Here is a 26,326-nt window from a genome sequence, read left to right on the forward strand (position 1 = left end):
GACCGTAAAGGGAGAAGAAAGTACTTCCGCAGCGATTTTCTGGAGGGCGGGGGGAGGGGTGTTTGAAATAAGTTCGGGAGCAAAAACAGGATGCCCTCCTAAGTAAGTCTGCGAGGTATTATACACCAACGTTAGCCATTAAACATCCAAATGCGTTGCCACCACCACCAACATTCAAACAAACCCAGGCAGCAGAAGAATTGCATTAAGGACAAGGCTGCAGCTGTGGATCAGCTGCTGGGGGGAGGAGGGGGAGGAGTTTAAGGGGGATCAGGAAGCAACGGAGTGTCTAACACCTCTCTCTGCTATGGCTGGCTAAAGAAAAATCATCATAACCATAACAAGGGGGGGAGGGGAGACGGCAGAGAGTGAGGGGGGCGGTGGGGAGCAGCAGCAGCAGAGGCAGCAGCATGAAGAGGAGACCTGGGCCGGGGGGCAGCATGAGGTCGGTGGTGGGCTTCTTGTCCCAGCGGGGCTTGCAGGGGGACCCCCTGCTCACCCAGGACTTTCAGAGGAGACGCCTGCGGGGCTGCAGAAACCTCTACAAGAAGGACCTACTGGGCCACTTCGGCTGTGTCAATGCCATTGAATTCTCCAACAATGGAGGCCAGTGGCTGGTCTCAGGTAAAGCAAAGATCCTTCCCCCCCTCCCCCCAGTCCTTGCCAGCTTCCTCCCCCCCAGCATCTCGCTTCCCCCCCCCCCCCCACGCTCACCCAGGGAAGGGGGGAGGGATTGTGGTGGCGTTTCCAGTTCCCCCCCCCCCCGGGACTAGTGTTCCCCAAGGAGGGATCTAAAATGGTTGACAGGTTCGCATCCCATTTTTTTGTATTCTTGGGGGGGGGGGCGTGACTCCCCAACAAAGTTTGCAGGAAAGTGTTTGGCACGGGGGGGGGGGGGGGGCGGTGCAGGGGGTTTATTGCGCGGCGAAGGCGTTGGGAGCCAGCTGGGCTGAAATTGGCAGAGCCCGGTGACATGTCCCAGCGAACAGCCGGGGCCGGGGCGAGCCGGGAGGCGCTGTGGAGCGGGTCACGGGCTGGGGAGGGCGGGGGGCTGCTGGGGGCCATGTACACGCTGGGGTGGGGGGCTGCGGTGCGGGACCTTGCTCGGGCGGGTGGGTGCGGGAGGCTCGGGTCGCTCCTGGGCCGCGCTGAGGGGGATGGAGCCGCTGGGTGGATCTCCCCGCGGGCGGGTGGCGGTGCCCGTGCCGGGCTGGGGCGCGGGCGCTGTCAGGTAGCCGGGGGCGCTGGCTTGACGTTACCCGCTACCCTGGGGAGGGGGGAGAGCGGCCGCGGGGCGCCGGGCCGGGTCCCCCCGGGGCTGCCGCAGGTGCCTTTCCCCCTGCGGTGCTTCACGCCTCGCTCCCTTTCCGCGCGGAGGGGCAGGGAGCAAACTCCAGGCCGGGGCTTTGCTGGGAGCTGCAGGCCTCGCTCTCCTGGGCTCCTCATAGCGACAGGCCGGGGAATCGATGGCCTATTCCGCCCAGGGGAGGGGAGGCCGGAGCAGGCTCGCCCAGATCCTCCCTTCTGGGGCTAGGGGTTGCAGTTCCCTCTACCTAGCCCGAGACTCCCAACCCGGGGGAGGGTCACAGCACCCCTTGGGGAGGAGATCCAGCGCCCGTCCGATGTAAGGAAAGGGCTGCCTGCAGTTCCCCCCTCCCCCGAGCCAGGGGCCCCCGAGTAAGGGTGGATGGGAAGGGATCATGGTCCTCCACTGAATGCCAAGACTCTCCAGACTGGAGTGTGTCACAGACCCCCACCTAGACCTGTCTCCCTGTGTGTGGGAGGAGGATCCCAGCTCCTTCCCCACCCCCCAAGCTTCCCAAAATGGGGTTATGAGAGACAGGAGAGGAGTGTCACTTCCCCTTACTGACAGTCATGGTTTTCCAAACGTGTGTGTGTGTGTGTGTGTGTGTGTTGCAAAAGGTCCTCCACCCCATAGGGTTGGAAAAGGGGATTATACCTCTTCTCCAGAATAAAGGTCTGCCTCCTCCAAAATGGGGTAAAGAGAGAAACTGACTTTTCCTGCTTCTCTGGCCTTCTGCTAGCAATAATCACATATACTAATGCACATCGTTGGGATTTGTGTGTCTTGCAGCCTTTGCTTTAAGAATGGATTCTCGTTTGTAAGAGTCAACATACTCCAAACAGGAGAAATGTTCAGGGTTTTGCCTGGGGACTATCTGATATGCTGTGAACAGTAATTGGAGACACAGAGGGGGGGAAAGGGGGCATAATGGGTGCTTTTTGCCTAGCCATAGTATATGGTAGCAACACTTGTGCTTGAAAAACCCATTTGACTGGGCTGAGTAAGAATCTTTCCCAGGCAAATGCCATCAACTGCTGTGGAAACTAATTGAAAAATTCTGTTCATAATGTAAAAAGCGACAGAGTCCTGTGGCATCTTATAGACTAACAGACGTATTGAAGCATAAGCTTTTGTGGGTGAATACCCACTTCATCAGACACATGTAGAAGTGGGTGTTCACCCACGAAAGCTTATGCTCCTATATTACGTCTGTCAGTCTATAAGGTGCCACAGGACTCTTTGTTGCTTTTTACAGATCCAGACTAACACGGCTACCTCTCTGATTCTATTCATAATGGTTAGAAAAGAAAACCTAAATATGAACAATGAGCCTTCCTTGTCTACACAAGGAGATTTAGGAGCATAACTATACTGCTATAATACCATGGTAACTCCTCATGTGGACATTTTCCCTGGAGTAAGGGTGTCCATGTGGCCAGTTATAGCGATATAGTTTTGCTTGTAAATGTCTCTGTGTAGACAAGCCCTAAATCCACCAACAGCTCAAGTGCCTTTGCTGCTGCTCTTAGCTTTCCTAATCTGTGGCAGACACACAAATGACCAGAGTGTTTTGCTGCTATTACCAAGCCTGTAGGTAGCAAGAGAAACTGACACGAATCATGTTAGTTTCACATTGCTGCTGCTTGGAAAAGCCTTAGGATATTGATTCCCACACTTTTTACTAAGGCAACCCACTAACTGCATTTTTTTTTTAAACTCACTGTTACATATATGTACCCTTCACCCTGTTGTCATAACCCTAATCATGGTCTGGTGAGGAGGAGAAGCCCAGAGGGGTGGGATGCACTGGAGGGTGAGCCTGCCCCGCGTTCACCCCAAAGCAGTGGCTCCTGCCCTGTGAGGCTGGGCCTAGCTCCTCACTGTAGTTATTGTGATCTGGTGCACGGACTCTCAACACTAATCATTCAGGCTTTGTCTACACTAGCACTTTTGTTGGTCACAGTATGAAGAAAACATCCCCCTTGACCGACATAAGTTTCATTGACAAAAGTGCTGCTGCTATGTTGGCTGGAGAGCATTTCCTGCCAACATACCTACTGCCGCTCTTTGGTTTAATTATGCCAGTGGGAGAGCTCTCTCCCACTGGCATAGAGTGGCTACACAAGAGATCTTGTAGCGGTGCAACTGTGCCACTATAGTGTAGATGTAGCCTTAGATTTCGCCATCTGCCCCTCTGTCAGGGGTGCCTGGGCCAAATTTGAGTGAATGGTATTACAATGCTCGGAGCTGGGCCCAGCACTGTGGGACGGGAACCACTGCTGGCAGGCTAACTCTCCAACGCACCTCCCTTCCACACTGCACCAGGAAAAGTGTATGTTTGCCTAGGCCAGGGCCTAGTGCAGGGATCGGCAACCTTTGGCACGCGGCTCGCCAGGGTAAGCACCCTGGCGGGCCGGGCCGGTTTGTTTACGTGACGTGTCTGCAGGTTTGGCCGATCGCAGCTCTCACTGGCTGCGTTTTGCTGCTCCAGGCCAATGGGGGCTGTGGGAAGTGGTGCGGGCTGCTTTCTCTGTAGCTCATCAGATATTATTTGGTAGATATATTATTGGACAAATAAATGTGAAAGTTTGCAAGCTTATTCAACAATTTTTCCCCCCTGCTTTTCCACCATTCTTGAGAGCAAGTTGCATTTTAAAAATTGAGATTGATTGACTATATGTAAGAGTTAAGTGTAGCACACAGTAAATTATACTCAACTATTTGATTCCTTTAAATTACAGGGTTGAGGTTTCTGGAGGGTGTGGCTTTAAAGAGGTGAGGTGGTAGAGGAATCCTAATGAACTTTTATTCTTGGGCTAGTAGGTGTTACATAATGTGTTTTCAAGCCTTGCTTTTGGGTATGTTTTCTTGTTTGTGCATTTGCCCATCTCCCCCCATGTGTCCATGTTATCTTTGATAAACACAAGTATGTGTTTATCAGTGCCTCGTAGTTTCTTCTGGTTTAAACTGCATCATCAAGAGAATTTCTGGAGGATATTATGGTCCTAGGTTTCCTTAATATTTGTATGCATTTTCCTGCTCTTTTTTCCCTCTCTGCTGCTCTTCCCTTCACCAAATAATATTTAAGTGGCCTACCTATGATCGTAAGTTTTAATTGGAAGCTTGTAGGGATAAGAGAGAGTGTTTGGTAATGCACCTCTCATTCTGTTGCCAGGCAAGTCCAAAGGAGTGTGGATCAGAAGCAGGGTAATGAGATGACCTTAGCAACAGTAGTGAAGTATTACCATGTTACTAAGTACATTTAAAAAGGGCCAAATTCAGTCCTGGCATAAGTGCGTGCAATTCCCTTGCAAATATGGGGACACTCTGCTCTAAATGGTTGGATCAATAGGTTTTGGCGATTGGGGGTGTCACCTCCCTGGGATACTGGTTCCTCAATGATTGGTCCTGGTGTGTACCAGAAGTAGAGAGGATCAGGGAGCTCACTTAGGCTTTGTATACATTAGAGGAACTCTGTGCGAAGAGCTGCTTAGTCCTTCCTAGCATGCTTTTATAATACTTCTGTGTCCATACGTAAGTGATCCAGGTGGTTTACAATGCCTGGCAAATGTTGAGAGTAGATTTGCTTTCAGCAAGGCTAAATACTGGGTCAGTCTGGATCATTTTAGGGCTAGTGTGGACAGTACTGAAAGATTTTAGATGGCCTTCCTGCTACTGTCACATAGTGGCTTTTCATCTCCCAGAATCCATAATGCTGAGACCTGTTGGATAGGTACCTACTCAGAAGGCATCAGCTGAAGCAGTTCAGGGGAGCACTAATGTATGTGGGGCAAAACTGCAATGGTTCAGTATGGCTAATGTGAAGCAGGGGCGGCTCTAGGCACCAGCAAACCAAGCTGTTGCCTAGGGCGGCCAAATCTAGGGGGCGGCAGGCTGGGCCGGTGGACCTGCCGCAGTCATGCCTGCGGGAGGTCCACCGGAGCCGCGGACGAGCGGACCTGCCGCAGGCATGACTGCGGAGGGGGCGCTCGTCCCGCGGCTCGGCTGGACCTCCCGCAGGCATGACTGCGGCAGCTCAAGCGGAGCCGCCGGACCCGCGAACCGTCCGCAGCCGTGCCCGCGGGAGGTCCGCTCGTCCCGGGGCTCCGGTGGACCTGCCGCGGGAGCTCAACCGGAGCCGCGGGAAGAGGGGACCCGCCGCGGGACCGAGGAAGGGCGGCGCAGCACACCGCGCTGCTTGGGGCAGCCTATTTTCTAGAGCCGCCCCTGATGTGAAGGCAGTGAATGGTTTCTGCTTAAACTTATGGTCCTGCAATTCTGCTAGGAAATGGTTAAGTTACCTAGTGTAGATGCTACTTAGTATAACACCTTTGAGTAGAGCACAGGAATGCTACCTATCCCTCTCCCCAGTGCTAGAGTCACTGCAGCCTTAGAGTAAGGAGAACATACCGACTGATGTGGGGGTTCTGTTTTATACTGTGGATATAGAGGAATTGGGATTGTAGAAAGGGTGACCACTTCCCCGATTGTCCTGGAGGTGGATTTTTCTTTGGCATATTTCTCTACATGGCTGAAGGCTTCGTATGGGGGGCTGAAGCAAGAAGCCAGAGTTTGACCCATAATGAATAAAGGCCCTTGTCAAGTACTTTAGTCTTCAATGAGGACAAGTTTAAAGCCTTTAAAATGTGATTCTATCTGAAAAGTGACTAAAATGGCATTGTGGGGTTTCATGCTCAATTTGCAATTTTCAAACTGTCAATCTTGCAAACATAATCCAGGATCTGTGAGTTAAACTGAGTTCTTCCCATTTTGCACTTCATTACTATTAATAAAAGTTCATCAGTCCAAATTAGGTCTCTGACACCTGTTCAATGCCTCTGTCTACAGTGGCACAGGTATAACTGATTGGGATTTTAGTAAACAGTTTTGTTACACTGGGTTTCCCTTACTTCTTGTGGATCTTAGCTGTACTGGTTCAGCAAGTGCTGATATGACCAAAATGCTGTAAAAACTTGGGTACTAATTTAAACTAAATAGATGGGATATGCGAGTACACTCAAGGAGAGAAGTTCTCTTGAGAAGAAATGTGCTATCTTGATATAGTTACTTCTATGAGTAAAACTATACTTTGGGCCAAGAGCCATCTGATTTGTAGGAGTAAGGAAAGTGGATGCAACATTTTAGAGGAGGGGTCATTATGTACCTTTATATGACTCCTTTTCTCATCCCAAAGCATCTTTACACATGCAGTACAAGTGTTGCCATTCGTTCCTGTCCATGGCTCGTTCCCCCATTAAGTCCAGCCTGATAATGTCCCTGCATGCGATGTCCCACCATCTAGTTGGTGGTTAGCCTCTAGGTCAAACTGACCTCTGTTGTGTTTGCATTATTTTCTTTGGCATCCTGTCATCTGTTTGTCTTCTACACTCTTCCCTACCATTGTAATATTTTCTATTGCAGCCAATCCAGCACCATGATTTCTCATCTGCTCTCCTCCTAACTTCATTTATCTTAAAATCATTCCACTTTACACCTGCCATCTTCTGAAGAATTCTCATCTCTCCTGTCTCCAGCCTTCTGATAATAGTTTCATTTAATGCAGCTGCTTCTGGACCATAGAGTAATACTGGTAGTATGCATGTTTGGTGAATTATCACTTTGGTACCAAACATACTGTTTTTATCAGTTCATGGTTTCATCAACTTCTGTGCAGCACTTGTTGCTAAAGTGCATCTCCATTTAACCTCTTCCTTGATGGAACCATCAGCACTCATCAAGCTTCCTGGGTACACGTGTGATTTTTACTTGTTCTTCAACTTCACCGCAGCTGCATTTCAATGCTTTATGTATTGTCCCTTTTCCAAAATTAAAACCCCTTCATCTTCTTGGCATTTATTGTAATTCCAAATTGACTACACCGATTTTCCAAAGTAGCAAAGAGTATACTCACTAATTCAAACATCTTTGCCAGTTGTATGATGTCATGGGAATAAGTAAATAGCTTAACTCTAGATTAGAGTGCCATGCCCTCCAACTTGTTTACCATTCCTGACATCCCATTTAAGAACATGATGAAAAGTGATGGGGATTCCATGCCACCTTGTCTTACACTAAATTTTGACTTGAACCAGTTGCTTAATTTTCCACCAATTCTTACGGCACAGCAGGAGCCTCAGTACATAATTTTCTTTTACAATTGCAGTTACCCTATCTGGAAATCCATTTGATTTTACTACTTTTCTTAATGCTTTCCTTCAAACCAAATCAAATGCCTTCTTCAAGTTGATGAAAACAGCAAACATCTTTAATCCCCATTCTCTCTCTTTTCCCCCCCCCCCCCCCCCGCCCGCTTGTCAACTCTGAGTGTGAATATCTTGATCAGTGTAACTTTGGCCTGGTTTGAAGTCTCATTGTTCCGTGCCTACTAGTTTCTCTAAAACTAGACTTGTTCTGTTGACAATTACTTTCATTATTATTTCCCCCTGATTAAAGGCAATAATTGTACCAATCCTGAAGAAAGGATATCCTGCCGATGCAAGTAATATAGAGGTCCAAGCTTATTATCAGTACTGGGAAAAATCATAATGCAAGGAATTGTCAACAGATTGACGCAATGGATTTTATTAAAAAATAAAACTTCAGAACCATTCCTTTTCTGTCTGAGAAGCAGCATAGCAAATATCAACTCAGAAGGAATTTTCATCAAAAAAAATTTCTTGGGTCATTCAAATCTTGTCTCTAATGCTACCATGACACTGTAAAGCACTGCCAGTCATACACCTACTAGTTATTCTAACCACCATTCTAGATGGGATGGGGTCAGTAATACACAAACTCTACACTTTAGCTTCCTCTGTGCTGCCCCTGCATCCATCTATCCATCCAGCTGTGCCACCATAGGTTCTTTTGGACTTTAAACTTTGGTAGTGGTAGTCCAAAAGGACTGGGACTCTTGGACTCTCTTGTAGTGAGCCATGAGAGATTTGCCTTCACAGAGGAGCTACAAGCTATACTTCTCATGCAGCTTTTCCTGCGAATCTAAAATCCCTTTGCCTTCTTCCACCATGTCCTAGAGAAAGGATGGTCAAGCGGGTCGAGTGCTAGCCTATGATTCAGAGACCTGGATTCAGTGCCCGGTTCTGCCAAAGACTTTGTATGACCTGTGGACAAATTTCTTAGGCCTTGTCTACACTAGAAAGGGTTTCTGGGTATAGCTTTGCTAATAAACGCTCCTAGTGGAGATACAACTTGTACTGCCGAAAGAGTTCTCTTGCTGGTATAGCTTGTAACAGTTTCCCGAATGAAATAAGCTCTACAGCAAAATGACTTCTTTGGCAGTACAGCTGCATCTACACTAGGGTTTTTGCAGGCGGAGAGATGCTGGTTAGGCGTTCCGATTTTTGTTATTACTCTTTCCTGCTAGTTGGCATAACTATTCCAGCAAAATTTTTCATTGTAGACTAGGCCTTAGTCTTTCAGTGCTTCAGTCCCCATCTGTAAAATAGAGAATTGCTATTATCTCCATCTTACAGGGTTGATATGAGGATAAGTATATATTACAGATAATGAGATGCTCAAATGGTGTCATAATGGAGTAGCCATATATACACCTAAGACGTTAGCAATAAGATGCATGGAGTGGGCAGGAAATAGGGAGGAGTTACACTTTTTTCCTGAGAAGTGGAGCTTGTCGTTGGCCAAATGGAGACCATACCTCCATGATCATGGCTCTCCAGACTGGCACATGTCAATCTGAACCCTACTAGGTAATCCCTACTCTCTGTACCAGACTTAGCTAGTCTGCAGGTGGCTGTGGATGGGGTAGATGCCCAGAAAGGCTATTCAGAGGTTTGCAGGGGAGTGTTGCATATGTCTCAGAGGCATAAAGGGGAGTTGCAGGGAACAGGAACCCATTAAAGAGAAGGGGATGTATAGAGGCGACAGGGAGAGGGAATCCATGTTGCACTCTCAGGGCTAGTCTACACTTACCTGCCGGGTCGACGCGGTGAGTTCGACTTCTCGGAGTTCGAACTATCACGTCTAATCTGGACGCGATAGTTCGAACTTCCCGCGCGCTCCGGTCGACTCCGGTACTCCACCACTGCAAACGGCGGTGGCGGAGTCGACCTTGGAGCCGCGGACTTCGATCCCGCGGCATCTGGACGGGTAAGTAGTTCGAACTAGGGTACTTCGAGTTCAGCTACGCTATTCACGTAGCTGAACTTGCGTACCCTAGTTCGACCCCCGCCCTTAGTGTAGACCTGCCCTCAGTACTTGAAAGTGTTAAATTGTAACATGTATAAGACTTTCCCACTGCATATCCCATACAAATTGTAATTCCTCCTCTTCCGAACACATGCACTAAATGTACAAAGTTCTGCAGCAGGGAAGCCCTGCTGTGCAATGCTTATGCTTGCTTGGGTAACCTTCGTAACTTCTGTCAGAGCAGGACTGAATGGCTGTTGGAAGTCAAAGGGAATTTATTTTACAGATGAGCATTCTGAGTGTCCCTGGATATTGTGTCGTTCAGGTGGTAAAATGTGCACTGAGGTTGATGGGGGTGTAAATGTTGCCTTACTTGGTGACTTCCTTAACTCTTAAAGATTGCATTGACAGGAAATGCACTTTTTACAGAATTAACAGAGTTTGTGGGAATCCTAGTTGATGGTAGTCACATTTGAGAACTAGGAGCATTAGGGTAATGTAGGCATGTGGTGATGGTTTTACAGTCTTATGTTGTTCCCACAATAGAATATTAAATTATATTTTGACTCTATAAAAAGCCCTCTTACAATGTACATCTCAAGACATATCTGATAGAAGTACAGTAATGTTGCTGATCACCTCCCCTACATATTGAAGGCTTGAGCCTAAACTGCTGGTGTTGCTGGCTGGTGACAACTAAAAGACATGATTGTCACAAGCAGGTTGATACTTTGACAATAACTCTGATCTCTGAAAAGTAACCAATTAAAAGTGTCAGTGTCTGCCAGGTTTCTTCAGCTTAAAGACTTAATTTAATGTATTTCAATGACTGCCTCTTGCATTTATCTGAAACCTTCACTTATTAATTACTCACTCATCTAAAACAGCTGGAGTGTACATGTGAACTTCCTGTGCCACATTTCCAGCCAGCAAGAAAGCCAAGCTCACATCAGTTTCCAATAAACTGAAGTTCATTTATAATTAATCTGGACGTCACTTATTTGGCATCTCTATTCCTAGTGATTATCAAACATATTACAAGTCTATCATATATCATCAGCTTGCACTGTGCAGTACAAAAGTAGAAGAAGGGATGTTCCCTGTCCCAAAGAATTTATTGTATAAGAATCAGAGGGGTAGCCGTGTTAGTCTGGTTCTGTAGAAGCAGCAAAGAATCCTGTGGCACCTTATAGACTAACAGATGTTTTTGCAGCATGAGCTTTCGTGGGTGAATACCCACTTCTTCGGATGCAGCCAAAGAAGAATGACTTGCATCCGAAGAAGTGGGTATTCACCCACGAAAACTCATGCTGCAAAAACATCTGTTAGTCTATAAGGTGCCACAGGATTCTTTGCTGCTTCTATTGTATAAGAAGTGTTTGAGTACTGCTGTGCTGTTTAACAGATTTTAGAAGGATTGCCTTAAAACACTTGACTTAGCTGAGAAACTGGTTACTTAAGGCACATTCAGTATAACTCAATTCCATGAAAAAAATTCCCTTCTCTGTTACTAAAAAAGTTTTAACAAGTCTTATTATATTTAACCTTTTTATTGTGTGGGTTTTTTTTTTAACTCTATGCAGTTGACTTTGGTTTGACTTTTTTATTATCCAAGCAATCAGCTTCATTTTGGTTGTAGTCAGTTTCACTTTTGGCCCAAGTTTGCTCTGTTTTGGGCTTCCAGTTGTGCAAGGAAATGTTAAAATGTTTTAACTGAAACTTTTCTCTATGTAATGACTCGTCTTATCTCCAATATAATTTGTTGTTCACATATAAAAATTACCAACTAAATTTATTTTGAGCCTAACTTATTTGGCTGTTCCTTTAAAAAATACTTTCTTATCCAAATCTTCAAACATGTACTTTTCAAAAGCACTCTATGTTCAAAGGGCATTGTCAAATGCTATTCTGCCTAAGTCTAATAACTGTTTTAATACTGTTTTTAGAAGCTTGAAAATCAGCTAATATTTCTTTCCTAGCCAACTTTTGCCTTATCTGTCTGGCAAATATATTTGAGTATATTTTATGGATGGTTTACTGCCTTTCAAAATGGTGACCAGGTTAATGGTCAAAAGTACAATGAGCTGCAAATTTAAAAAAAAATGGATTTAAGCCCATATTGCTCTGTTGATTGCCACTATTAACTGGCCTGTGACAGATATTCACCACAGAAATACATTTTTTACCCTTTACAAGTCTTTAATTTAACAGTAGTTGAGAGGGCATGCTGATGCTGATGCATCTGTATTAAAATCTTGATACTTAACACCCTGTCCTGTAGCCAGCCCAATTTATGGTAGGTTCTTTTGGTCCCTGCAGGCTGATTGTGTCTGTATATGCTGAAATAATATTTGTTTTTTTTGTTTTCAAAAAGAAAGTATTTAATCTTTTAGACTTAACCTGCTGTCTTCTCTGCATTTCATAAATAACACCTGGACATTTGGTTATCTCTTGATGTGAATAATTTTGTTCATAACCATTAGCATATCCAAACCAATGGAGGTGGAAGGGGCTGTGTGGTAAATTAATCTGGATCCCAACAAAGCCTGTGTGAATGTTGACAATGTAAAATACCTTACTCTCTCTTCCATTGGCTTACATTTAGTTCAGTCTGTCACACAGGCTTCCTTTCCTTTTTTTGTAGGAGGGGATGACCGCCGGGTCCTGCTTTGGCATATGGAACAAGCCATCCACTCCAGAGTCAAACCAGTGCAGCTGAAAGGGGAGCATCATTCTAACATCTTCTGCCTGGCTTTCAACAGTGGTAACACAAAAGTGTTTTCTGGAGGTAAGGGAGGAAAAGAAACTTGATTTAAGGAGACTGGATTATAAACTCTTTAGAATAAAAACAATGTGCAGATCCTATCCTGCACAAAACTGCTCCAACTTGGCCCTTGAGAAGTCCCCTGAAATGGGAAAAAAATTTTTGAATGTTGCTGAGCTGGCATAGTCTGCTCTATGCCATTGCTCCTGACCCCTCCCCAGCCTGGCATAGGCAGCCTAGAACTCTGAGGCTTCTGAACAATATCACTGGATCCAAATCAGCCTTTGGAGATTGAAGAAGTGGATAGATGGCTAAAAGCCACCTTTGTCCTTCCTTGAGCTCTGGCTCAGCTAAGGAGCAGACCCTCCAACAGAATCATCTCTGACAGTTCCACAAGTATGCATGGAATACAGAGCTTTCGCTATAGGTTGCCAGTTCAAATTTAGAACAGGTTGGTAGTGATCAAATGCTGTTACCATCTGATGGCTGTTCAGTGGTCTCTGAAATGAGCTTGGGATCTCATTCCAGATTTCAGTGGGCAGACACTTGGCACTGATTGGCCCACTTGCTGATAGTCTTACTTCACTTGGGTAGTAAACTGGCTGTTAAAACTGAATAACTTAAATTCTTAAAATTCAGGATTGAGGTATTGGGACAGAAGCTATGTGGCAGAAACATGTACTTGCTCTGGAGAAATGTATAGAGGACTGCGGTCTCTAAAATTTTTGGTCTGACACCTTTCATCAGTACTAGATTTCCCTCCTCTTCCCCCCCCTTTTTTTTATGTATTGAAACTTTTTTCAGAGAAGGGGAGGGGAAGAAACATGTTTAATGAATGAATATTTGCATATGTATCAAAATCCATGCAGAGCATTCCTTCTACAGTCTAATGAGACCAGTCAAGAAAGGAAAGAAATATGTATCCTTCATCTGCCCACCCTATGATATAGTTGTTTGTTTATTTTTAGCACATTTTTGGAGCTCTTGATTTCCTTCTCCCACTGAGATTTTGTGAACTTCATAGTCAGTGCTGTAAACTAAGTCTCTTACCTTCTCTATTTTATTTCCCTTTATAAAAGGGGGCTAAATATACTTCATAAAGTGGTCTGACATCCTTGAAAGGTATGATAGAAGTGCAAGTGTCAGGGTTTTTCCCTGTCCTGTATAATATTGCAATTTGAATTGAGTTGAAGTTCAATCACAGAAAATCAGGTTATTTTTGCAATTGAAAAACTAAAATATGGAAACTTGATTAAGTGAGTGGAACTGTTAGTTCATACCAACAGTGAAAGAACTATTCCTTCTTATCATGAAAATGTTTGATAGTGTGTTTGTTATGGATTGAGGCAGGTTGCCTAAAACAAGTATAAAGTGAAAATAAATAAATATATAGTCTTCTTTCCAAAAGATCTCAAAGCATTTTGTGTGTATGTATACAGGTAAAGTTTATTGTATCAAGCTACTTCTAGAGCGGAGGACAGCAGCTGGGTAGACAGTGCTCTGCAGAACAAACTTTGGAAGGGAAACTTTGGCCAAAGACACCAGGCAAACCCTGCTCCTATGAGGAGTGCCATGAAGCCTTTAATGTTCAATGAACACAGAGAACATGAATGGTTTTTAAATACTCATAGTAAACTGTATTGAACTCAACTTCATACTTTGAGTGAATGAAAAGCTGAACTGAACTTGTGGTTCCATGGAGTCCCACTAATACAAATCTGGGGCTTTGACTACCAAACCACCTTCTGTATATGCTTTATTCCATCCCCAGAAGTATAATTGAATAGAATAGTGGGCATTTTCTGGTCTTTCATTGTCATAACCAGTATAAAAGGGGAGATGTTCTAAATGAAGTGGAAGAGTTACACACACAATTCATACCATTTGTGGAGAATAATTTGGTATGAATTTTCTTTAAATATCACAGTAGAGTCAAGTTATTGTGATCCCTACTTACCTGAATGGTGGAGACACTTCTAACAGCAAGCAACTACTAGGGTGCCACGTGTAACCCAGTCAATTTATGGTCCTGGCCACATCCCTATCTTTTCCTCCCACCACAGTGATAGAACCAGAGATAGAGGCAAGTCGTGGCCACTTTGTATTCTCCCCTTCCCACCCCACTTCTCTCTTCTTCCTCACTCTGCTCCTGCAGCTTGTGGTGGGAGGGGAAAGCAGGTTCCTTAATAGGTAGAAGATTGAAGTCCGCCTGATGTAATGGCTTCCTCTCCAGTTCATCTGTGTATATTGGGTGGAGTTCGAAGTCCTTGGGAAAAACTAGGCCAGATTCATCATTGGTGTAATTTCACAGAAATCAATGTGGCTTTATTGGATCTAAACTAGGCACTTTGTGTAAATGGCTTGATTAAGGGACCATGGAAAAGAGCCACTACACAGTAATCTAAGGGTGTGTCTACATCTACAACGCTGCACCAACTCTGCGAATGGCAGAAGCCGTGTCGGTAGGAGAAACTCTCCTGCTGACACAGCGCTGTGCACACAAGCACTGATGTCGGTGTAACTTATGATGCTTAAACAGGTGGTTTATTCACACCCCTGAGCAACACACATTGTGCTGGCATAAGTTGAAGTGTAGACATAGCCTAATGCTGGCACAGTAATGGTTGCTCTGTGTCCTCATTTGCCAGGAGCCTCTAAAGCGAGTTTGTAGACATAGGAAAACACTTCTTGCCTCCACTTAGCTACATGGAAACTTATTTCTCATGTTTATTCCATGGAGCAAACAGATTTAAACATGTGCAAGATAAACCAAAATTTGGAGTCCTCTCTACGTTTAAAATGCATATCAATAAATGGATTCTTGTTCCTTCTGAACCCTTCTTCATTCTCCTGAACATCACATACTTGATAGCTGGCATCATATTTACGGGATGGATAGATGCACTTAGACTAAGGATGAGGTTCTTTGGGTTTTTTTTGGTATCCTTTCTTCATTCCACTGCAAATGAATGGTAACTGCATGCACAATGCTGTGTTGAATCTTTCAGAAACCGAAGAAGCTAAACCTGTATTTGCTAGTGTTTAGTACAGAGAATGAGGGAGGGGGAACAACCTTTGCTACAAGAGATTGGGGATACATGGAGGGACCAGGATATTTTTTATGGATGCAGTCCCCTTGGCCTGCATTCATATGGACAGTTTGACTTGCATTTAACGAACATGATCAAGGGAGGCTATCTGATTTTTAATATGAAAATAATTGTGGTCACAGTAGTGAGTGCACACCTGCATAACAGTGATTGTAGCCCAATATGCTGTCACTGCAGCAGTACTGAGCATTGTTGTACTAACATGCAGTGTGCACTGGGCTCACAATTCAAATGCTAAAACTATGATAGCATCTAGTTTGCCCTTCCTCTGTTGTAACAGCTTAAGCAGTTACACTTTCCCTTGTGAATTGCAGTGGGTGTAGGTGTCTCTGTAGGAGACCTGAAACTTCTCATCATCACCTTTTCCGCCCACACATGCACTAAAATTTTGGCTGAGACTGGTCAGAGCATTATCAGCAACACTCCTTAATTAACTGAAGTATCTGAGCAATGTGAGGCATGCCTTATTTAAGACTTACTACCTCTATAGAACTCTTCACTCCTGTAAGGCTTGGTGCTTAGACAACAACCAGAAATTGAACCAGAGCCTCTGTGTAGACGAGCAGAGTGCTCACCACTGGGCAACCAGGCTGGTCATCGCTCTACAATGCTTTTGTTTTCAAAATGGAAATTGCAAAAACCTTTTTCTTCACTATAAAGTCTTAATGACCAGTACATGATTTTAAGTGTTTATATTTCTCTTTATAGGCAATGATGAGCAAGTTATACTCCATGATGTTGAAAGGTAAATGCATAGTTTGTTTCCACTGCTGCTTCAGCTTCATAACCTTAGTTACTGGAGGTGTCCAAACTGATGGTCTTTACTTTTCTTCTAGAACATTTTAGTCCAAAATGTACTGTCTTTTTTTTTTTTTTTTTTAATAGTGACATTTTGAAGTAAAAAATATTACATTGTGGGGAAGTTTTCCCTTTGGTTTCATGTTGTTATTTTGGGGTGGGGGAATAGGTACTCTCATGAAGACAGTAGTATGTTGCAAATGGGGAATTATAAAGTTGAAGGGCCACATTTTTAAAGATATTGAGGCCCTAGTGGGATTTTCAAAAGCACCTACAGACCTAACTCCCCTTGACTTCAGTGGGAATTAAGTGCCTAAATACTTTTTAAAAATCTGGCTCCAAGGGCCCAAAGCCTTGCAGTTTTGGTACAAAGTGAGTGTGAAATCCTACAGGTACAAATAACAACACAAGGTGCAAGGCAGTGGTCATTCACACCTGTAGGATTTTACACCCACTTATACCAGAAGTACGAGGCTGTGGGGAATTGTGCCCTAGAAGTTATATTGTGAGATAACATGGGTAGAAAGGTTATCCAAAATATATTTAACATCATAGTGTTACCCTGTCTAAATATCAGAGTTGAACAATCAGGATACTGTTTCTTCTTATCTGGATTTGATTTCTGGAGTGTAATCTTTGTAGGCTAATGTTTTGGTCTGTACATGCTGCTTAGCTCCCACAAACTGTTAAATAATAAAGATTAAGTAATGTGCGCTGATGAAAAATGAATACGAAGTCAGACAAGGCAGGAACGGATGTAAGAATAGTGAGAAATATAAACCTTAAATCTCTGTGGTGCTTGATGCCTGGTTAGCATAATTTGGAAGGATCTCTGTTGCTAAGCGTGTTCAAAACTCTTTATGCTGAATAAAAGTCCCAAAATAAATGTTTCACCTGAGTGTCTGACCTGACATTTGACTGAAGAGAAAATATAACCACTGTGTGTCTTGCTCTTCACACTCATTCTTAGTAAGAGCAAATCCTTCCCAGGTGTTCTCTGGCTTACACCTAGGAATGTAAATCAAAACAAAAACCGTACGCAGTTTTGTTTTATCTCCCCCTCCCCCCCCATTTGACAAGAAGTCTTTATCGCTGGCATCTTTTACAGAAAGTGATTGTTCACCATATATCTTGCTTGAGTGTTTTAAGCACAGTCCTTCCTTGGATTTTGTTTTGGTATGTGCTTTTCACATACTGGATTTTCAGATCTATTCTGTCCAATTGCAGCACATTTGTCCCATTCCTCTAATACTGCAATACTTGTTTGCACCATCTTCTGTGGGGAACCCAGTCAGTGTGATATTTTGAATTCAATTTTAATTTTCTAAAATTTCACTCTAACATTTTATGTTTTAATGATGGCTGTATGTAAACTAGTTCCATCAAATTCTTTTTTTTTTTTCATATGCTCAAGTGGGACTTTCTGCTGCTGCTATTCTAGCCTTTATATTATCAAAACTGGTTTCCAAGTTAGTCACCTCCTGAGACAGTTACTCAATCTCTCTCCTAGATCAGCAGTTTTAGCATGGGCATTGCTAAAACTTGCATTAATTTCAGACAGGATTTCCTTGAAGGACTTGCTGTATCCTGGAGTTTTTGCTAGACAGACTGTGCATCTAGGTTGTTTCCCAAGAAACACAGCAAATTTAGGAGCCTCACACTGGATGTTCTAGCCTTAAAGTAGTCATGATGGCCTGTCAATTCTTGGCATCTTCCTTTCTTGCTCCTTTTCAAAGTGACCTACAAAAATGGGAGGAGAGTGGAAACTGGGCTTGAGCCCTTGTTTTGCTGCTGTATGTTGGATAAAGATTACATGTGAGGGGGGGGACTTCTCAGCTTGTTTTCCGCATTAGAAATTCAGGTGTGGTCTATCCTGGAAGACACTGACTGGAGAACAAATGAAATGACATCCCAAGAGGAAAGCTGAGTAGCTGCGACTTCTTAAAACTGTTGTTCTTTTAACAGTTAACTCCAATGATTGGCAAACCTCTAGGTGAAAGAATTCTTATATTAAAGAATCAACACTCCCACCTCCTTGTCCCTTTTTAATTAAGAAATGAAAGCTAGCCATCGTTAGGGCCCCAGGAAGACCCCTCTCAAACACAGGAAATCAGGGTTAACATTCATAATACTTTCAAGGTAAAAAAACAAGCAAGCAAACAAAAACTTTCACTAAAATCAGAACCCTTTGAGACCACCTTTTTTACTCTCTAAAGAAATGCAAATAAAATAAAAAGCACAAGCACAATGTAAGCAAGGTTACTTCTTTAAAACAGATATGACCCCCAAAATGTATTTTCCCTTACTATTATTGTCAAAGTTGCTGGCTCCACCCTTTCGTGAAGTTCTTGCAATTTTATAAGCTTCAGTGCTGTTAGTAGCACAATGTTGGGCCAAACTCATTCCTGGTGTTATATATATGAATTTACCCCATTACTTTACTTATGTTCCCTTCCTTAAAAAGTCACAGTTGAATAACTGTTTATTTTATATTAATTCTGTTTACAATTACTAGTATAGTAGTAGCTTGTAACCTTTAAAAGACTGAAAAGAAAGAGGAACTAACCTAGCTCACTTATTACAAAACTTATCTAATGCAAATTCACTCTTGTAACCACCTTCACACTTTGGAAGCTTTTTGTGATAGATATGTAGGTGTTTAGTTAGCAAATATTGTTTTTTAACTCCATAACAAGAACTTCATATCTAGTCTGAGCGGTGTTAATCTTGTCTCTCAGTACTGCCAGGTGACAAAACTATGGCTATCAATTGCCTCCTGAAACAATGTACACCAAAAAGAGGGGAAATAATACATGTTTGTCTTGCAGCAGTGAGACCTTGGATGTGTTTGCACATGAAGATGCAGTGTATGGCCTTTCAGTGAGTCCAGTGAATGATAACGTCTTTGCCAGTTCATCCGACGATGGCCGGGTTCTCATTTGGGATATCCGAGAGTCTCCCCATGGAGGTGAGAGCTGTAGGCAGAAAAGAGTATTAATGTAGAGAGAGCTCTTTATTGGGGTAGATTTGAGGGATGGGGAAGGAGTATAGTGCATGATTCCTGTGGGTGATGATTTGCTATCTTGTACTAACGTTGGGTGGCAACCCTATTACCACAATCCATCTTGTTTTCACTGTTTGTGTGTCTGTCTGGGTGCCGTGTTTTTTTGTTTTTGTTTTTTATCTGTGGCAAATGTTGCAATCCTAAGCAGAAAGGAGGAGGCAGTGCAGCAGCTGCTGCAGCTGCCTCTGGGGCCAGGCTGCTTGTGAGGCCCTGTGCAGCCCACAGGTGGTGGGTAAGGCGGCCTCGGCTGTGCAGGTGAAGACCCTGCCTGCGATGGGGGCAGGGCCTTGGGGGAAGAGGTGGAGAAGGGATGGGGTCTCAGGGTCCGGTTACCAGCCATTAGAAAGGTGGCAACCCTAGTAATAGCACAGGATTGCCAGCCTACATGGCTTCAAATATCAGACCCCAAAGATCCTATTTTAGTTTTAAATGTACATTTTTCTGCATACATATATTCAGGAAGCCTATCCCATCTCCTAACAGTTGGTGTGTCTAAGCTCTCCTTTTTTCTCCTTTTGTCCCTTTTTGAAGACACATTAGAAAAAGAAGTGTCTTCTAAAGATCAATTTACTCTAGTCTGAGATTAAAATGCCTTAATCCATAATCATATGGTTATTGTATGGTTTCATTATAGAGCAGAGTTAAGGTTGTTTAGGTGCCCTAACTGTGCCTTTCCATATCTTAAATCTGAATTTCCTGGGATTATAAAGATCATTTTGGAGATAATTACAATATCCTGTAGTATATCACTCTAAATGACTGGTATGTATTCTCCCCCTTAACTCCATTTTAAAATAGTTTCTGTTTGGACATTTAATTCAGAACATTCATCATGTCACTGCAGTAATTATTTCCGTTCTCTCTCCTCCCTGACTTTACATCAGTTTCATCTTATTGCCCTCTAATATAACATTTTATTTGGCATAAAGCTGCTGTTTGAAACCACAGTACTTTGGTTCCTCACTGAATTAGTCATCTGCTAGGAGTCCTGGCTCTGCCCACTAACATGTCAGTGCCACCCACTTCTGGGGTTAGTGCAGCTGTCTGTGATTAGCAGGGTTGCAGGCACTACCCCTCTAGCCTGCATTTTCAGGCCCTAGAATGAACTGAGTCCTTGAACTAGACATGAAAGACCATCAGAAGTACCTATAATAAATCCAGTTTCTGTATGCAACATGAATTAAAAATTTACCTTTGAGGTTACTGATTCATTAATTTGGCTCCTGTAAAATTTTCGGCTCCTGTATTTACACTTTCTTCTATGTGATGAGGAGAGTTTTTTGGGTGTGTGCTTACTTTGTGTTCAGGTTCTTTCGTGATCTATTAAATTAATGTGACAGAAGGCAAATACATTTATTAGTTGCCTGGAAAAATTTGTTCTTTTCTGTATATGGAAACTAAGTGCCTTAATGTAGTACTTTTTAACAGGGTTTCTCTCTTTTAATTCTTTGCAAAATAATAAAAATAAACCATCCTCTAATTAAAATAAATCCACAGCTTTTCTGAACCCTGCTGTTTGTGTGTTACAACAGAAATTCTCGGGTAGCTGTGATGTCCAGTGGTGGTACATTCTGTAGTATAGAAAGAGAACCTGGAACTGGCAGCATCCTTCTTGGAAGTTTGTCTGTCTCTATTCAAACACAAATATAACAATGTTCTGTGACGTGTATGCCGAGTGCTCTACACAGCTTGGTTAGTGGTGAAATCTAACATTTCGTTCCAGGCTTGATTCAGTTCTCAAGCTGCTTTTGTATGTTGTCTAAGGGAGGGGAAAGAGTGAAGTTTAATAAAACATTTCTACTGCATTTCGCAAAATGAGGGCTGTTGAGATTTAAAAAATTAATCTCGATTAATCGTGCTGTTAAACAGTAACAGAATATCATTTATTGTTTTTGAATGTTTTCTACATTTTCAAATAGATTTCAATTACAACACAGAATACAAAGTGTACAATGCTCACTTTATATTTTTATTACAAATATTTGCACTGTAAAAAACAAAAGAAATAATATTTTTCAGTTCACCTAATACAAGTAATGTCGTGCAGTCTCTTTATCATGAAAGTTGAACTTACAAATGTAGAATTATATACAAAAAAATAACAGTTTGTTTTATTTTTCAATGCAATGTAAAACTTTAGAGCCTACAAGTCCACTCAGTCCTAGTTCAGCCAATTGCTCAGACAAACAAGTTTGGTTACAGTTTGCAGGAGATAATGCTGCCTGCTTCTTGTTTACAATGTCACCTGAAAGTGAGAACAGGTGTTTGCATGATGCTGTTGTAGCCAGAGTCGCAAGATATTTACATGCCAGATACTCTAAAGATTCATATGTCCCTTCATGCTTTAAGCACCATTCCAGAGGACCTGCGTCCATGCTGATGATGGATTTCCTTGATAACTATCCAAAGCAGAGCGGACCGACGCATGTTCATTTTCATCATCTGAGTCAGATGCCACCAGCAGAAGGTTGATTTTCCTTTTTGGTGGTTCGGGTTCTGTAGTTTCCGTATCTGAGTGTTGCTCTTTTAAGACTTCTGAAAGCATGCTCCACACCTCGTCCCTCTCAGATTTTGTATGGCACTTCAGATCCTCAAACTTTGGGTCAAGTGCTGTAGCTATTTTGAAAAATCTCACATTGGTACCTTCTTTGCGTTTTGTCAAATCTTCTGTGAAAGTGTTCTTAAAATGAACATATGCTGGGTCATCATCCGAGACTGCTGTAACATGAAATATATGGCAGAATGCTGGTAAAACAGAACAGGAGACATAGAATTCTTCCCCAAAGAGTCTAGTCACAGATATAATTAACTCATTATTTTTTTAACGAGCATCATCAGCATGGAATCATGTCCTCTGGAATGGTGGCCAAAGAAGGAAGGGGCATAGGAATGTTTAGCATATCTGGCATGCAAATACCTTGCAATGCTGGCTACAAAAGTACCATGAGAATGCCTGTTCTCATTTTCAGGTGATATTGTAAATAAGAAGCAGGCAGCAGTATCTCCCGTAAATGTAAACAAACTTGTTTGTTTTAACAATTGGCTGCAGGAGAAGTAGGACTGAGTGGACTTGTAGTCTCTCTGAAGTGTTACAAAGTTTTGGTTTTGAGTGCAGTTATGTGACAAAAAATAAATCTACATTTGTAAGTTGCACTTTCAGGACAAAGAGATTACACTATATTACTTGTATGAGGTGAATTGAAAAATACTATTTATCATTTTTTACAGTGCAAATATTTGTAATAAAAAATATTAAGTGAGCACTTGTACACTTTGTGTTGTAATAAAAATCAATATAATTGAAAATGTAGAAAAACATCCAAGAAATTTAATAAATTTCAATTGGTATTGTTTAGCAGTGTGATTAAAACTGCGATTAATATTTTTAATCATGATTACTTTTTTTGAGTTAATCATGTGAGTTAGCTGCGATTAAGTGACAGCCCTATGCAAAACTTTTTTTTTTTTTTTAAATCCTCAATTTTTGAACTAAACTACTTGACAGTGTATCGCTAATAGTCCCACTGTTGGGTAAGTACACAATTAGGTTTATTAAAATACACCATATTGAGTGAATACCTAACTAAACAGGTAGGTCTCTGAATAGTTTTTTCTTAAAAAAACAACCAAACAAAACCCACCCTTCTTTAATGTCTCTTTCTGACAAGACTGACTGTAAAGCCTTGTTTGTACTGGGAAAACTACCTGTTGCTGACAACGGGTGTGAGCAACCAGTAGAGCTGAGCACTGTTTATCGGCAAGTGTGCAAAAGATGAAACTGTATTTAGCATCATATGGCTAAACTCAGGTTTAACTAAGGCTTCTGAAATCATTTATATTTACCTATACTTGCAATTAAACCATATTTGTCACTGCTTCAGCTCTTCTTGTTACTGACACTTATTTAAGAGATGGCCTTAACGTGGAGCAGGATTGCACTCGATACATTTGAGACGGTTCTGGGGCAGCTTCTTAAGAGGTTGGTTGATAAGGATGGCCTTTTGTCTAGGGGTTATTGGGTTTCAGTATGAAGTCTGCATGTTTTCTAGTGATTAAATAGAAACAAACATGTATGGCGGCTCCAGTTCAACATTTAACTCCCAAGCTTGTAATCATTTTGCTACAAGACGTAGTGCTCACCACTGTAAGTACCGGTAAGTAATCTCACTGATTTCAATGGGACTATTTGTGGTAGTGAGCACTATGCCTACTAGTAAATGTATGCAGGGTCAAAATCCTTAATGTCTGGCAAACTCCTTTTAAAATATCAAATCTCATATATAAGCTGCTATTATATATTCTATTTTAACTAACAGCCATAGAGTGGAATTCATTTCCCCCAAGCCCTCAATCTCTTGCATAGCCTTTCCCTTTTAAAAACTTGTTTTCTCAAGCTTTGGGAGGGATGGTATTGAACGTCTCTTGTAAGAAACAAACCTTTTCATATTGCTATGTGTGAGAGCTGCAAGTGTGAAATAAAGCAGAAGAGAACAATAACCAAATTAAATCCCTTAATTAAATTAACTAATTTGGATGGTATAATCTGTTTTTTAATTAAACAAGTTGTCAGACTTTCGTAAATTAGGAGAAAAGTACCGTGCTATACTTTGAAAGGTAAGTGTGTCTTTAATGCAGGTGAAACTCCAGTAATTTAGTTACAGTAACTCGGCCAAGTGAATATTTACTAAATAAAAAAACCCTTCATTTGGCAATCTGTCACTGTTCCAGTATCTCCATTCACTGAATGGAGTCTGTGTTTCTCAGCGAGGGCTGCTGTTTTAATGATACAGCATTTATGTCCCAGCAGGGACCTGATTTGATGATGTAAACTGAAAGGATCAACTCTACCGTTGGTCTGCTTTTGCAACTGCCTGTTGACTAGAGCCAGCCTTAGTGCTTTTGGGTGGGCTTGCCAAACAAATGTTTGCCTCTCCTGATCACAGTACGACACATAGGACAGTCTTGGGTACTCCAGATTTAACTGATCTGCTGTAAAAATGGGAGGGAGAAATTTAGGCCTGCTGCGTGGGTTGGGGCCTGTGCCTAGCTGTCACCCGGTAAGTGTGTTTTAAGGGACAGCTCTCTAGACCTCAGCTTTAGGAGCTGTTACTCCTGCAGTCGCTGGAGGGTTGTGTGTGCCTTCCAATAAATTTTAGCACTTGTAATAGCTTTTCATAAACTTTAATCACCAGAACAGCACTATAAAATAGAAATGTTTCCCTGTCTGTAAAACTGAGATCAGTTGGAGGCTGAGACTTGACCAAAGCTACAAAGGGAGTCTCTATTAAAACACAGGGTCCCTTTATCTGACCTGTGCTCAATGAATTTGCCTTCTGTTCGCCTTTTCCTCTTCATATAGTTAGAGGTCACACTAGCTATTCAGTGGAGGTACTTGGCTCAGCTGTAGGCATTTGATATGTGCCATCAATGGCAACCATTGAGCCCTCTTGGGCTGCAAATTGGTTAAAAGTATTCCCCCTAAAAAGTCAATTTCACGAGCACCAAAAGCCAGTCATGGGTAGCTATAGGGTAGACCACGGGTAGGCAACCTATGGCACGCGTGCCAAAGACGGCACATGAGCTGATTTTCAGTGGCACTCACACTGCCCGGGTCCTGGCCACCGGTCCAGGAGGCTTTGCATTTTAATTTAATTTTTAAATGAATCTTCTTAAACATTTTAAAAACCTTATTTACTTTACATACGATAGTTTAGTTATATATTATAGACTTATGGAAAGAGACCTTCTAAAAATGTTAAAATGTATTATTGGCACACAAAACCTTAAATTAGAGTAAATAAATGACGACTCGGGCACACCACTTCTGAAAGATTGCCAACCCCTGTGGTAGACTATGAATAATGGGATCATTTGGGAGGAAATCACAGGGATAACTTCTCAAACCTAGTGATCAGTTAATGATGTCCAGGCAATCTCTCTAATGAATAGATCATGAAACTTCTTTTTTTAAAAGAAAAACAAACCACCCCCTTCCTTGAAAATAGCCCTGATATTTATAGATCTCCAAAATGTTGGATGCTTGCAAATGTGGGACCCAAAAGTCAGTCAGTTTAAAACAACTTACTCTTCCATTTCCGGTGACTTCTAATCGTAGAGTAGCCCCTCTTCAAACTGGATAGCAGATCATCATGTTTCTTTTAAATGCTTCACTGCTCAGAGGTCCCAAACTGGATAGGTGCCACATTTGTAGTAGGTACTATACAGACACTTAAGGAAAAAGTCCTTGCTCTGAAGAGCTGAGTCAAAAAAATGTGGCAGAAAAACATGTAATATACAAGTAGAAGAATGGAGATGATGGCAGGCACATGTCATGTTAGTTGCATGTCTTTCTCTTTAAAAAGTTTTTATGTATTTTTATTTGGTTTTTATTTTCTTGTTCTGTATATAAAACTTGAAGATAGTTTTAGTGATTACAAAAATAAATGTAAGTAATTAGAGTACTCTTGTATTACCATGGAGTCATAGTGACACTACTTCTGCTGGGTAGTCTGAACTTTTGCCAACACTTTCAAACTTGAGTGCTTAATGTTAAAAACCCAATACAAGTGACCTGACTTTCAGAGATGCTGAGACTCTTTAGTGCTGATTTTTAATAGGAGTTGTGCCCATATTCAGCCAGGGCTGATTGCGGTCACCACAGAACATAAAATTGATGTAACTTACACTAATTTTTTCATGTCCACTGAATAAAAAGCTGATGCAGATTATGCTATTGGAATCTTAAACATGCTTAACCAAGTAACTTACCTACATGTGATGTTACGTGTACCAGGTATGTTTCTTCTGAACTTCAGCACATCTCTGTGAATCACAAAACTATTGAACAACAGTTAGAATTAACAGCCAATGGTTCTCTGATACTGATCTTTAGAGCATTTGTGATCTGCAGTGATTTGTGAGCTAGTGATTTGTGAAGAGATGGCTTCTCACATGGTTCTGACTCTTCCCCCTTGTTTCTAGCTGCCAAATTTCATTAAGTAATGTTACTTTTCCATGTAAGCAAGTACTGCAGCTGCCTTGTATGAATGGGGAGGGCTCCATGAAATTTATTCCTTTAGTAAATATGTGGTTTGCACTATGAAACTTTGAGAACCTCT

The 26,326-nt window shown here is 42.3% G+C and overlaps 1 protein-coding gene and 1 long non-coding RNA gene across 3 annotated transcripts in view; one reads left to right on the forward strand and one right to left on the reverse strand.

Annotated features, from left to right (window-relative positions):
• Positions 1-369: 369 nt before the first annotated feature.
• The window catches only part of DCAF5 (DDB1 and CUL4 associated factor 5), a 94,858-nt gene continuing 68,901 nt past the window's right edge, over positions 370-26,326 (forward strand). Inside the window, exons 1-4 of one of the 2 annotated variants that reach the window (XM_045015142.1) lie at positions 370-624; positions 12,117-12,260; positions 16,055-16,091; positions 18,973-19,112. In XM_045015142.1, coding sequence (XP_044871077.1) covers positions 411-624; positions 12,117-12,260; positions 16,055-16,091; positions 18,973-19,112 — 535 coding nt within the window. In that variant the 5' untranslated portion in view covers positions 370-410. Of the gene's footprint in view, positions 625-792; positions 808-12,116; positions 12,261-16,054; positions 16,092-18,972; positions 19,113-26,326 lie in introns of those variants that run through there. The other variant, XM_045015143.1, reaches the window with a different exon arrangement.
• LOC123369499 lies at positions 18,739-25,694 on the reverse strand. Its single transcript, XR_006579061.1, has 3 exons — positions 25,294-25,694; positions 20,401-20,528; positions 18,739-19,119 (listed from the first exon to the last, which is right to left on the reverse strand). It is a non-coding gene; the product is annotated as an uncharacterized LOC123369499 (long non-coding RNA).

This window comes from Mauremys mutica, chromosome 4 (genome assembly GCF_020497125.1).
Source record: "Mauremys mutica isolate MM-2020 ecotype Southern chromosome 4, ASM2049712v1, whole genome shotgun sequence".
Classification (NCBI taxonomy): domain Eukaryota; kingdom Metazoa; phylum Chordata; order Testudines; family Geoemydidae; genus Mauremys; species Mauremys mutica.